We start from the raw sequence: 11,888 nt of genomic DNA, 5'->3' as shown, positions 1-11,888 counted from the left end.
TCCTACACAGGTGACCAGGGAAATTACTTTTCTACTTTTTTTTTTTTAAGATTGGTTTATATGTGTGTACCAGGTGTGCGGTGCCCAGAAAGCCAGAAGAAGAACCCCCTGGAGCTGTATTTACAGAAGGCAGTGAGTCACCTGACATGGGTGCTGGGAACCAAACCCGGGTGCTACGCAAGAGCAGCAAGTGCTTTTAACTGAGCCATCTCTCCAGTCCCTGACAAAGATTCTCTGCAGTATTTTACTTCATGAACTCTGAATGAACCAACACACGTTAAAAAGATAACCTTTCCCAATGAGCCAGAGAATAGATTCTCTTGTTAGTTCATGGTCCCTGACAGGGTTTCCAACAGAGCAGCGGCTCAGTATCTAGGAAGCTCACAGTGAAACTCACCACTGGGTCTGTAGGATGAAAAATATTTAGTAAGCGGTTACAAATCTCTCTAGGTAAAATGTGGTCTTGACTTCCAGTATTTCCTGGTCGGATGCCACGCAATGCCAAAAAAACTGCTAGTGGGGATCCCATACAGAAGAAATTCTCAACCTAAAATGAAAAAAGCCATCCTAAATTTACAAAACGATCAAGTGTTATTTCCAACAGACTCTGGGGGTACCATGTTACATAATAAAATGCAAACAAACAACAAAATTACCCCTAAGCATATCTGTTTTAAAGTAAGCTTTGTCTACAATAATTTACTTTCTGGAGGGCTTTCATTTATAAAAAATTTAACAAGTTAAAACTGAGCAAGGGAGGAAGGCGAGGGGCAGCACATTTCTGTTTCTCTCCACTGCTCAGGGATGTACTGAGCTAGGATCTGTGACCACACTAGGTGCTGTGAGGGATGGGTCAGTGGGGTGGAGCCCTGTGTGGGAGGCACAGGGGAGGAATGTCCTCCAACCCTGAGGGCTTTACCCAGGGCACAGCACGCCAGGGCCAGGACAAGACAGTCAGCATTTCTACAGGGGAGGTGTGGGGATCAGGGATAAGAGAATGACAAACAAGACCGATACATGGACTAAAGCAGAGAGAGAAAGGTACTGGATGATTTTTTTGAGAAAAGAAAAAGGTGAAAAACAGGGTGTGGGAGAAAAAGCTGCCTGGGATGATAACACTCAGAGCTCTGATGAGGAAAAACAGGCGTAATTTGTTTCTCAGGTGGTGGGACAACACTTAACCCACACCTGGAGGAACGTAAGCTGGTAGTCCTGTATGGATGCACCCGGAAGTGGCATACTACTGATGTTGGGGAAATAGGGCAGCGCAGATGTCATTCATATCGGGAATGGAGGAGGATGGAGCAGGGTCGCACGCCTGGATGGAGCCTGATGAAGACTGGGAGCTCACAGGCCTGGAGTCTGCAGGACTGCAGCTCCATGGCAGAGTCTGTCGCTGAATCTTATCTGTGTTCTATCCAGCTTGAGAGCTCTGTAACATGTGGCTGAAAAGTCAGAGCAGGGGATGCACAACTGTGTCTTTCACCATCCACATCTACATGCCCATCACCACCACTGCAGTGACATGTGAAGCCAAGAAGGCGAACAGGCTTGCCTGGGGTGTGTTCAGAGCATGGACAGCTGGACACAGATCTACATTTAGTCAGCAGGAAGAACGGGGGTCAGGGTCAGGGGAGACTACAAGGGAGAGTGAAAGAAAGAACCAGAGTAAAGTATACTACACAAATCAGATTCTAAGCCATTTATTTCATTTTTATGTGCACTGGTGTTCTGTCTGCATGTCTGTGCCAGGGCGGCAGATCCTCTAGAACTGGAGTTACAGACAGTTGCGAGCTGCCATGTGGGTACTGGGAACTGAGCTCAGGTCCTTTACAAGAGCAGCCGCTGCACTTAACCGTTGAGCTATCTCTCCAGCCCCCAGATTCTCATCTGTCTTTTTGTTTTGTTTTTTGAGACAGGGTTTCTCTGTATAATAGCCCTGGCTGTCCTGGAATTAGCTCTGCAGACCAGGGTGGCCTTAAACTTAAGAAGATCTGTCTTCGAAGTGCCTGGCCCGGATTCTAATCTTAATACCCCACCATGTATACTGTATATATTAAGTATACTGTGATTGTTCTGGCCTCCAGTTTTATATATACCTGTCACCAAGAAGATGACAGAATGACTTTTATTTTTGTGTGCTATCAACAAGCTGTGCCCAGATCAACAGATGTACAATCATCTTGGCTAATTACTACTAACTAGATAGGACAAAAATCACAACGAAATCAAAGCTTCACACTGATGGTTGTATCACACAGATGATACAATTCAGCTCCTCTAAAATAGTGAGAGGAGAAGGGCTGGAAGAAATAGAGAATTAAGCCACATATGTGTTTCATGTTTATAATCCCAACATTCATGAGACTGAGGCATGGCTGGGAGTTTATGGCCAGCCTGGGCTACACAGTAATTTCGTAATTAGCCTGGACTACTTGTTAAGATCCTGCCTCAAAAGTAAAAACAAGGGCCGGGGGTGGTGTGGCTCAGCAGGCAAGAGCACTTACTCTTTAAGCACGAGGACCCAGGTCTGAATACTCAACCTTCATGCAAAAAAGCTGGGGTGTGCTTGTGCCTGCCTGTAGCCCCAGGACTGCACCTAGTCCAAATGGCAAGCTTCTTGTTCAGTGACAGATTCTCTGTCTGAAGGCAATGAGGCAGTGATAGCAGAATCCATCTGGCTTTGTGCTCTGATCCCTGCCATGTATGTAGGGCAAACACCTGCATACTCAAGTGCAGGCACCACACAAACACACCCACGCACGGACACACATGCACACACTCACACCAAACCCCCGATATACCAAAAACAGGTAAGGGAAAGCTATGGCGCTCTGTGCAAAAAGGTTCTCTGCCTTGGCCAGTCACCCCACAGACGGTCAGTTAAACAGCTCCTCCCATGTCATTTTGTTTACGGTGACTGCAGTCCAGTGAACATGCAGAGGCGCTCTCCTATCCCAGGAGGTTACAGACTGCTTCACTTACGACTGTCAAAGAATTAAAAAACATTTAAAGACAACTTTTATTGTGGACGTCTATGAGCTGTATGTGTGTGGGAGCATGTGTGTACCATGGCACGCATGTGGACGTCAGAGGACAAATTTTGTAAAGTCAGTCCTCTCCCTCCACCTGAATGCGGGCTGAAGGCCCTGAGCTCAGGTCCCAGGCTTGCAGAGCAAGCGCCTTTCCCTGCTGAGCCGCCTCACCAGCCCCATCAAAGAATTCTGAAGACAGTGAGGAACTTCAGATTCGTAGCTTAGGTTCCTAGTTCAGAGACGAGTAAATATTCAGAATTCAGAAATATCACATGGCTTGGCTAGTATTGCTAACTAGATAGGACAGGACAGAAATCACAGCGAGATCAAAGCTTCACCGTCCACATCACACAGATGGCTGCTCCTCTCGTCCTGGGTGTGAAGCTCAACGGTCAGCTGCAACAGGATGGACCAGCATCCTCAGGGCCAGTCCACCTGCCGGCTGTCTACATGGAAAACCTGTGTTCTCTCTAACCCCCTAAGCTCCAAGTAGGGCTCACCAGGTTCTTAGGCGCTCTTCTTAAATCATGACTCCTACGCTTTCCTCTCAAGAACAATGAGGAGCCTCTAGTAAGCCATGTGTGACCTGCGTCAGAAAACTCAGTTACGGTGCACACGCTCTATCACGTGGTGCTGGATCTCAGATCATCATAGACTTAATGTGTTCTACCCAATCGTCCAAAATCAAAAAACAGTTTATCTGCCACTACATTGAAACATTTAGCAGTAATTATACATGATGGTGTTTGGAGAGCTGGAAGTTAAATTCTGTAATAGGGTAACCCCAGAGACCACATTCTTTACCTGCGTGTTCCGGCTTCACCACTGAATTCCCTGCAGACTGCTGGGAAGTGAACCTAGGGCCTTGATCATGCTGGCCAACTACTCTGCCGTTGAGTTATGAGTCCAGCGCAACAATGTGGTTTTTAAATGTGTAAGTTGAAGGTTGAACAGTGGGGGATGGCTTAAAGGTTAAGAGCACTTACAGAGGACCCTAGTGCAGTTGCTAGCACCCACAGATGGCTCATAACTGCGCATGACTCCAGCTACAGGGATCTGGCAGCCTCTACGGCTGTGCAGGCACATACAGGTTTACATATACACACAGACACTCACCCACACTCATAAAAATAAATAACAGTTCAAGAAGAACTGTAAGCCAGAGCCAGAGAGTCAATATAATTTTTCTGTCCATCATCCCACATTTGAACCTCACACTGAGTAGAAGACAGGTATCCAGCTCAATGTGGCTCACTGGGCATGTGGAGATGGAGTGCTTGGCTCATGCCACCTTGTTTACTACGGCCGGTAGGAGTAAGCCAGTGCTGACGTCTCTTCCCCTCAGGCTTAGCAGAGCAGTTTTCACTACTCTGAGGCTAGTTTCGCTCTGCCCTGGCAAGAAGATGGCAGTTCCTTCTCTCATGGCCCCTTGCTGAGTCCTGAACAGTCCAGCCAAATGACCTCGTGACCTTGTCCTGGGCTTTTGTCCTAGACTTTTCATTGGCTGTATACTTTGAAATCACTCCTGTTCACCTCATTTTATTTTCTTCTTCCTGCTGATCAAAAGTCTGTTACTTCTAAACAGTAAACATTTCACACATCTGTCTCGACTTTTCCTCTCACTTTTTTTCCTCTTTTGACCTGGCCCAAATGCAAATAAAGAACAAGTGTTTATCCTTTTAAAGCTTTCCAGACAAAAGGAAGGCCACCCTCTAGTGCATTATTGCCTTGCACACTGCTAAAAGGCAACCTAGGTACTGTGACATCCGGGGCTAGAGAACCATCCTGTCCATGCTGCCTCTGACAGATTCCAAGCACACAATATGTGTTGAATAACCATCCATGACTAGACTTTCGCTGGTTTCAAGCCCCATACTGAGGCAAAGACTCTTCCCTTACCTTGAATTTTAAGGCAGGTGTCTGTGTTCTGGCTGATGTCTTCAGTCCATGCAGCCGCTCTTCTATTTCCCTCAGCCTAGGAGGCAGCACGAGACCACACTTACATACATTTATAGTTTCACTACAGCCAGAGGCTTACTACTGTATGAAGCATCGACAGCCCTCACACTAAGGCCCATGACAGCATTTATTTAATGCTCCTGCTGTACTGTTCAGGAACTTCTCATGACACCTGCATAGACATACTCCATCCATCCCTCCATCCATCCCTCCATCCATCCATCCCTCCATCCATCCAATCTATGTAGCTTTAAAAATTATACTTTATACTCTCTTGTCCAGTCTTTTTAAAAACCTTTTTTTCCCTTTTTTTACATTTATTATAAATGAATTTTATAGGTCTCTTCATGGCATTGACTCCACCTACTTTAATTTCTGAATCAGACATTACTTGCCCACCACGGTTTGGCCCTTCTCTGCTAAGCGGCATTTGAGTCTCCTCACTCATATCACCGTTTGGTCTTGCTCACATGCAATAATACATTTGCTTAACATTTTTTCTCAAGAAAGTGACAGGTCATTTTCTGTGCCTGGCTTACTCATTTGCATATGTATGTTTCCTTGACTATTCCTTTAGCTCGGCTGACTCAATCCCTGACCCTGATTCTACCTAACAAGTGCTGGGATTGCCAGCACACGCCTCCATGGCTATGTCTTTTTCCTTTTTTTAATTTTTTAAATGTCTTTTTAGATTTTATTTTTATTTGTGCAGAAATGTGGGTGCAGTGCCTGCAACAAGCCAGAAAAAGGTGTTGGAACTCCTGTGGCTAGAGGAACAGGCGACTGTGAGCTGTCTGCCATGTGCGCTAGGAATCGAATTAAGGTCCAGTACAAAGTCTCACCAGATTTACTCATCTAAAATGCTGCTTTGAGGACTGCCAAACTTACTTCTTTCTTGGTTTTTCAAGACAGGGTTTCTCTGTATAGCTCTGAATGTCCTAAAGCTTGCTCTGTAGACCAGGCTAGTTTCAAACTCAAAAATCTACTGGTGTTTGCCTCTTGAGTGCTGGGATTAAAAGCGTGTGCCACCACGCCTAGCTAAATGCCATTTTCTTCCAAGACTAAAATTCATTTTTCTGTTAAAATATTTATGTCTATGGCATCTAATCAATATAACCCCGAGACAATTATTCCAAAAGTAAAACAAAGCCAATACTTTCATAGTAAAAACTTGTTAAATAACTCAACTGTTTTTATAAAATGTCAAACTATCAGAATCAACTATCAGAAATTGTTTTTCACTGCAAACTTGTATCAGTAAGAGAATGAAAAAGATGAAGAATGAAAATATAAATTAAGATAATAGTGTAGCAAATATTTAAAAGATCTAAGAAGGTCATTGATGGTCATATAATCATTAAATGGTATATAATCATTAACAAAGATAATGTAAAATAATTTGCCAAGAATGAAGAAGTTTTAACACTATTTTCAGAACAGTATTAACAAAGGTGCAGACCAACCTCTACACAGCAGCAAAACAAATGATTACACATTGCAACCTGTGAGCAAAGGTGGAAGGAGGCCAATGAAACTATTTTATTCTGTAGAAAAATGCATGTAAGTGGTATAAAAGTTAATAGCCTATAGCTGACTTGGGCATGTTATCTAGTAACCTCTCGTGAACAAAGCATAAAGCTCCCTTTTTCTTTTTACTTGGAATTTTAACTGCATGTTTTTCTGTGTGCACCTGTGAGGACAGAAGAGGACACTGGATTTCCCGGAGCTGGAGTTACAGACAGGGAGTTGTGAGCAGACTGATGTGGGTGCCAGGAACTCAACTCTGGTCCTCTGAGAGACTGTCCTGTATTGTTAACTATGACGCCATCTCTGGACCCAAAGCCTTCTCTCACGAACATTAGCAATGCCATAAAGACACTCTCAGCTCTCAGAAGCCAGGTTGTTTACCGTCGCTTTGTCATATAGAGCTCATCCAGAAGATGCCGCTCTTCATAGCTCATCCACCTCTCGTCAGGCAGCTCCTCCTCCTTCTGCAGCAGCTGCTCATACAGTCGAACTGGATTCCAGCCCGTCATGATGTCATAAGTGATTACACACCCCAAGGAATGGGACACTATTGAGACTTTACCCCCTTTCTCTTCGAAGTCTGGATTCCGAGAACAGAAAAGGGAATATAATCGGTTCAGCTCTTGCTGAAGGCCTTTAACTAGCTGTTCGAAATAAGAAAATATCATATTAGACTTTTCGCTGAGCGCTACACACTTTACTTCTAAAATGCAGATGTATTAAGAAGAAAAACAAATATGATAAAATATAAATAGATATTACATTTACTCAGGTGCTTTAAAAAGGTGTAGGAATGGAGGGAGGGACATTTCTACGCTACAAACCATGTCATCACCACAGAATACACCACAGGCAGATTACCGAAAAAGACCCTTTTATAAGCTTTTAGTAAATTCCACTAGCCAGCTGACTTACAAACAAAAATTTCCTTTTAAATTCCAGTAAGATCTCCAAAGATCCCTGAGAATTTTCACTTCACTGAAACTTACTATGTCAATTCAAAATTTTTATAGTGTGTGGCTTTAGTCACAGTAAAATTTTAAAAGATATCTAAATTTATAACAGATACATTTGTCTCTATGAGGCTTTTCCCCTTGAAGCTGAACATCAATGAACATTACTGAAATAACCTCCTCCCCAAATCTAACTAACACTACGTTATCACTGAAACCCATTCTGGACCTGGATCTGAGGGTTAGTTGAGTCCTTCTTCCTATTTCTCTGATCTGATTATAGAATTTCAGTGTTTATCCATTTCATCTCATCACTTAACAAGCTAGGTGAGGGTTTCTTTCTTTCTTTCTTTCTTTTTTTTTTTTCAGCTTCTATTTTTAATCAGGAGACAACCAAACTCCATCAGCTGAGATTGAACATTCTTCCTCTAAGTGCATACAGTGGCTTTCACTCTTGTGCTTATGACTGGCAGGCTCAGGAGTGGCATGCATGAAGGCCTGGCACCCTCTGCTGACATCTTGGAGTGCCATAAAACAACCCTGAAGCTAATCTGGGCAGACCAGTGGGCTCTACCTCTTGATCAGAGACTCTGACAGCCTGAAATTTGCATCCATGACAAGTTCCTGGAAACTGTTGGTGCTGCTGCCTGAGAACTCTATGAACGACTAGTTCAAGGGGAAAAGGACATAAAAGCCTTTCAGGAGGGACTGTAGGTAAAACCTCAGCAAGACTAAAGGGTATGCAGTGCAATGTCCATGTCCATGCTGGTCACTAAGGGAGCTGAAATGTAATTCTTTGGAGTGAGCTCATACAGTATCAGCAGTCCGTAAAAACAAAAAACAAAACCAAAAAAACCTCCTTCCTTACAGTCTATGCAACAGCTGGGGAGAAAGTGTGCATGTGTGTATTTTCCTTGGTCCTGAATGCAGCTCTCTTGCATGCTAGGGCAGGTGACACACTGACCTAGCTCTGCGATGTATACCAAGTAAAAATAGAGGTGTCTCAGTACACTGGCAAAAGCACCCATTTCCATGCTCTCTAAAAACGCAACCCTCAAAAACGTGAACTGCGAGGGCCTGGCTGACACGGCCTGTACCCACTGCCCTGGCTCCTCTGTGGCCACTGACAAACTCAGGGTTCCCCGAGGACCTCAATCTCAGAGTCAAGAGACCCATGGCTGACCGAAATGATGGCTCACCCTAACCCAGGAAGGCAGCTTTGCTACTACAGAGGTCTTCCTCAAGCAAATGGACTTGCTGCTGCTCTTCATGGATTCTTACTTTACTTCTGGGTTAGAAGAACATGAGAGACTAATTTCTCAGATTATTTTGTTTTTTTTTTATGAGTGTTCTGTCTGCATGTATGTCTGTGCAGCACATGTGCCTGGAGGATGTCAGAAGAGGGGGTTCCAATCCCCTGGAAGTGTGAGCCACCCAGTGGGTGCTGGGAACTGAACTGGGGTCCTCTGTCAGAGCAAGTGCTCTTAGCTGAGCACCTCCCAGGCTCCCACAGGAGGGATTCTAATTTACAGACTTTCCTTTTATAAAAAAACAAGATCACCTTTGCCCATCTCTTCCTAGGTACTCCTTTTGTTCTTCATAATGCCTTAAGAAATACTACCCAGAATTCCCTCAGGGTATTGCCTGGGAGAACTGCTGATTTAAAGTATAAACACAGGCTTTATTTCAGACCAAGTGACTCACAACCTCTGGGGGACGGACCTAGAAAACGGCTTTCCCTTTAAATATTTTATTTCCTCAACTTTTATTTAAAAATAACTTGAAAATATAAAATGTTACATAGTAAAATTAGCACAAACAGTCAAATGTCTGGGCTGGAGGTGGCTCAGTGGTTAAGAATGTACAGTGCTCTTACAGAGGACAAACACCCATATGGGGCAGCTCATAACCACCTGTTAACTCAAGCTCAAAGGAGCAGATACCCTGTTCTGGACTCCACAGGCACTCGCACACACATGCACATTCCCTCCTCACAACACGTAATTAAGAAAATCCACACACTATGATTTATTTAGATCCTCCTTTTGTTGGCATTTATCACATTTGTGTTATTTCTCTCTGCTTCTGTAAGCACACAAATGAATAAGTTCTGAGAATTTTTGGTAATTACTTGAGGAATATAGTATCCATTGTCGTCTTTTATCCCTTAATACTTCATACTTAACACTCCATTGTTTATTCCTTCAAACTAGCACTATTTCTAGCATAATTATCCATGCCACATGGTACTATTTGGATATATTTTATCTAAGTTACCACCCATAATCCAACTCTGTCATCCCTTCCTGCAGCTTCCTCATCTACTACAGGATAGCTGAAGATGAAATACAGTGTTTATCAGATCTTTTCACCTCCTGTAATCTGAATTACTGAATGTTTCCTGTAGTTACTGTCATTTATGGCACTGATAGTTTAAAAGAACACAGCCTCAGTCCTATTCCTTGTTTTGTGTTTTCCAAGTATTTCGTCATCATATTAAGATGCCGAGAAGAGGATGTTGCATCCTCCATAGGTTTAAACCACACCCAAAGGTTTACAATGTCCACCTGTCCCCTGGGAAACCCAGTATAGAGGCTGCCTGATTTCTCCTGTGTGTGATTATGATTTCTCCTTTATGGACCAGTGAGCAGACTACGGGATGTACTCTAAGGCCAGGCAATTAGTCTGCTCCTAAACAAAACATTGCCCTCAATTTAATATTCACATCCAGACTCTGGATACCCGATACTGCCGTGCCAGCTGTAAAGTGAGTTTCCAACCCCAGTCAGCTTTATCATTCTAAAAGCAAGGGACCTCTCCACCTCCCACTTATTTTTCAAATTATAACCAAAATAAATGTTAGATTAAAAAAAGGTTTGCAATCCTTTATTGCACTGTCATTATTATACCCCCACATTAAAAGTACTAATAATTCCTGTAGTAACAGCCAATGATCAACCTAGGTACCCAAACAGACTCGGGCAACTGACCTGTTCTCTGGTCCTATCCTTGTGACCTGCCATTATTCATTTGAATTTCTTTAGCTTCTGTCATAAATAGTTGTTTTGGGCTCTGAATCAGCTACATTCACAAGAAATGGTAATTTTTTTTTTTTATTGGAAACACAGTACCGTAAACATCTGGATGTTAGGACTACTCAGTGTGGTAAGGGATATTTTTGTTTCTTAGCTATTTTAGTGTACATGACTGGGAAATGCAAGTATGTGAACAGTCACCTCCATGTGTGTGTGTGTGTGTGTGTGTGTGTGTACATACAATATAGGTATTGTATGTATACATTTATATACATACACACATATATACACATACAATACCTATAGTCATATTTTATAGATCATGAGTTCAGAATGATACCTTCCTCTCCATCCTCAATAGAGTACACACAACACACACACACACACAATTATAATTTCATCAGTCTATTGTTTTTTGAGACAAGGTTTCACTCTGTAGTTCAGACTGGCCTTGAACTCGGAGCAATCTTTCTGCCCTTGTCTCCTGAGTGTTGGGATTACAGGTGTGAACCACCATGTACCTCTCTTTGTTCTGAGACAAGGACTCACTGTGTGACTCTGCTTCCTGACTGGATTAAAGGTGTGCATTACCAGTTATGGCCTTCCTCTGTATTTTTAAGGAGCACCAAGTGACACTCTTATCAGGCCAGGCCTGTCTGGGAAACCCTGGGGAAGACTTGGTCTGAAGCTGACCAAATTCACTATTAAACAGCATTTATCTGCTGCCACTGTGAAACACACCTAACATGACAGCACAGTCGTGACACTTACCTCGTCCCTATAAAGTGGGCTGGTATAGTACATTATGTCCATTGCACTGCTGTTCAGCATGTCCCTCAAGCCTCGCACTTTGTCAGGAGTAATGGAATCAACAGTGTCTACAGGAACAAAACAACCAAATCAAACTTACAGAAGGTTTCAGGGAAAAATTACATTTCCTAAAGTAATTTAATATTTAAACATTAAACATTAGTGGGGGACCTTTCCTTTGTTTAAAATATCTAAAACAAAACACCGAAAGTAAGAGACAATAAAAAGAGACACAAACAGAAAAGGAACATTAAAGAATGAAGGCTATTATCAATTTCTTGGCCTCTATTTACCCTGGCCCTGACTATGCCCATCTGGCATGCCTGGCACTGCTAACAACAAACTGGCGACAAATACATTTTTCCTATGCTTTGTATTTATCAATCTCTCATGAACCAATGACTTGATGGGCCCGCAATGTCAGATCACAAATATAAACAAAGGCAAATTCGTTATAGGCATCAGTAAACAGGACAAAGACTGTGTGACTGCGTGAAACAAACAGTTACAATAATAAAAGCACTGGAGAGCACTGAGCTCCGCATGGCTTACGCAAGCACAGGAAATGG

General features: G+C 43.0%; 1 protein-coding gene across 1 annotated transcript; it reads right to left on the bottom strand.

The window, feature by feature from the left end:
• Window positions 1-397: 397 nt before the first annotated feature.
• Window positions 398-11,387, bottom strand: LOC129679115 (phospholipase DDHD1; the record flags this gene model as incomplete). The annotated part of the gene is made up of 4 exons (XM_055610037.1): window positions 398-547; window positions 4,935-5,010; window positions 6,903-7,165; window positions 11,281-11,387. Coding segments are annotated over 4 exons (596 nt in total), but the record flags the coding sequence as incomplete, so codon positions are not given.
• Between the last annotated feature and the right edge of the window lie 501 nt (window positions 11,388-11,888).

This window comes from Psammomys obesus, unplaced genomic scaffold, assembly GCF_907164565.1.
Source record: "Psammomys obesus unplaced genomic scaffold, mPsaObe1.curated_primary_1811, whole genome shotgun sequence".
Classification (NCBI taxonomy): domain Eukaryota; kingdom Metazoa; phylum Chordata; class Mammalia; order Rodentia; family Muridae; genus Psammomys; species Psammomys obesus.
Note: the sequence above shows the minus strand (reverse complement) of the source record. Positions and strands in the feature narration are given on the sequence as shown.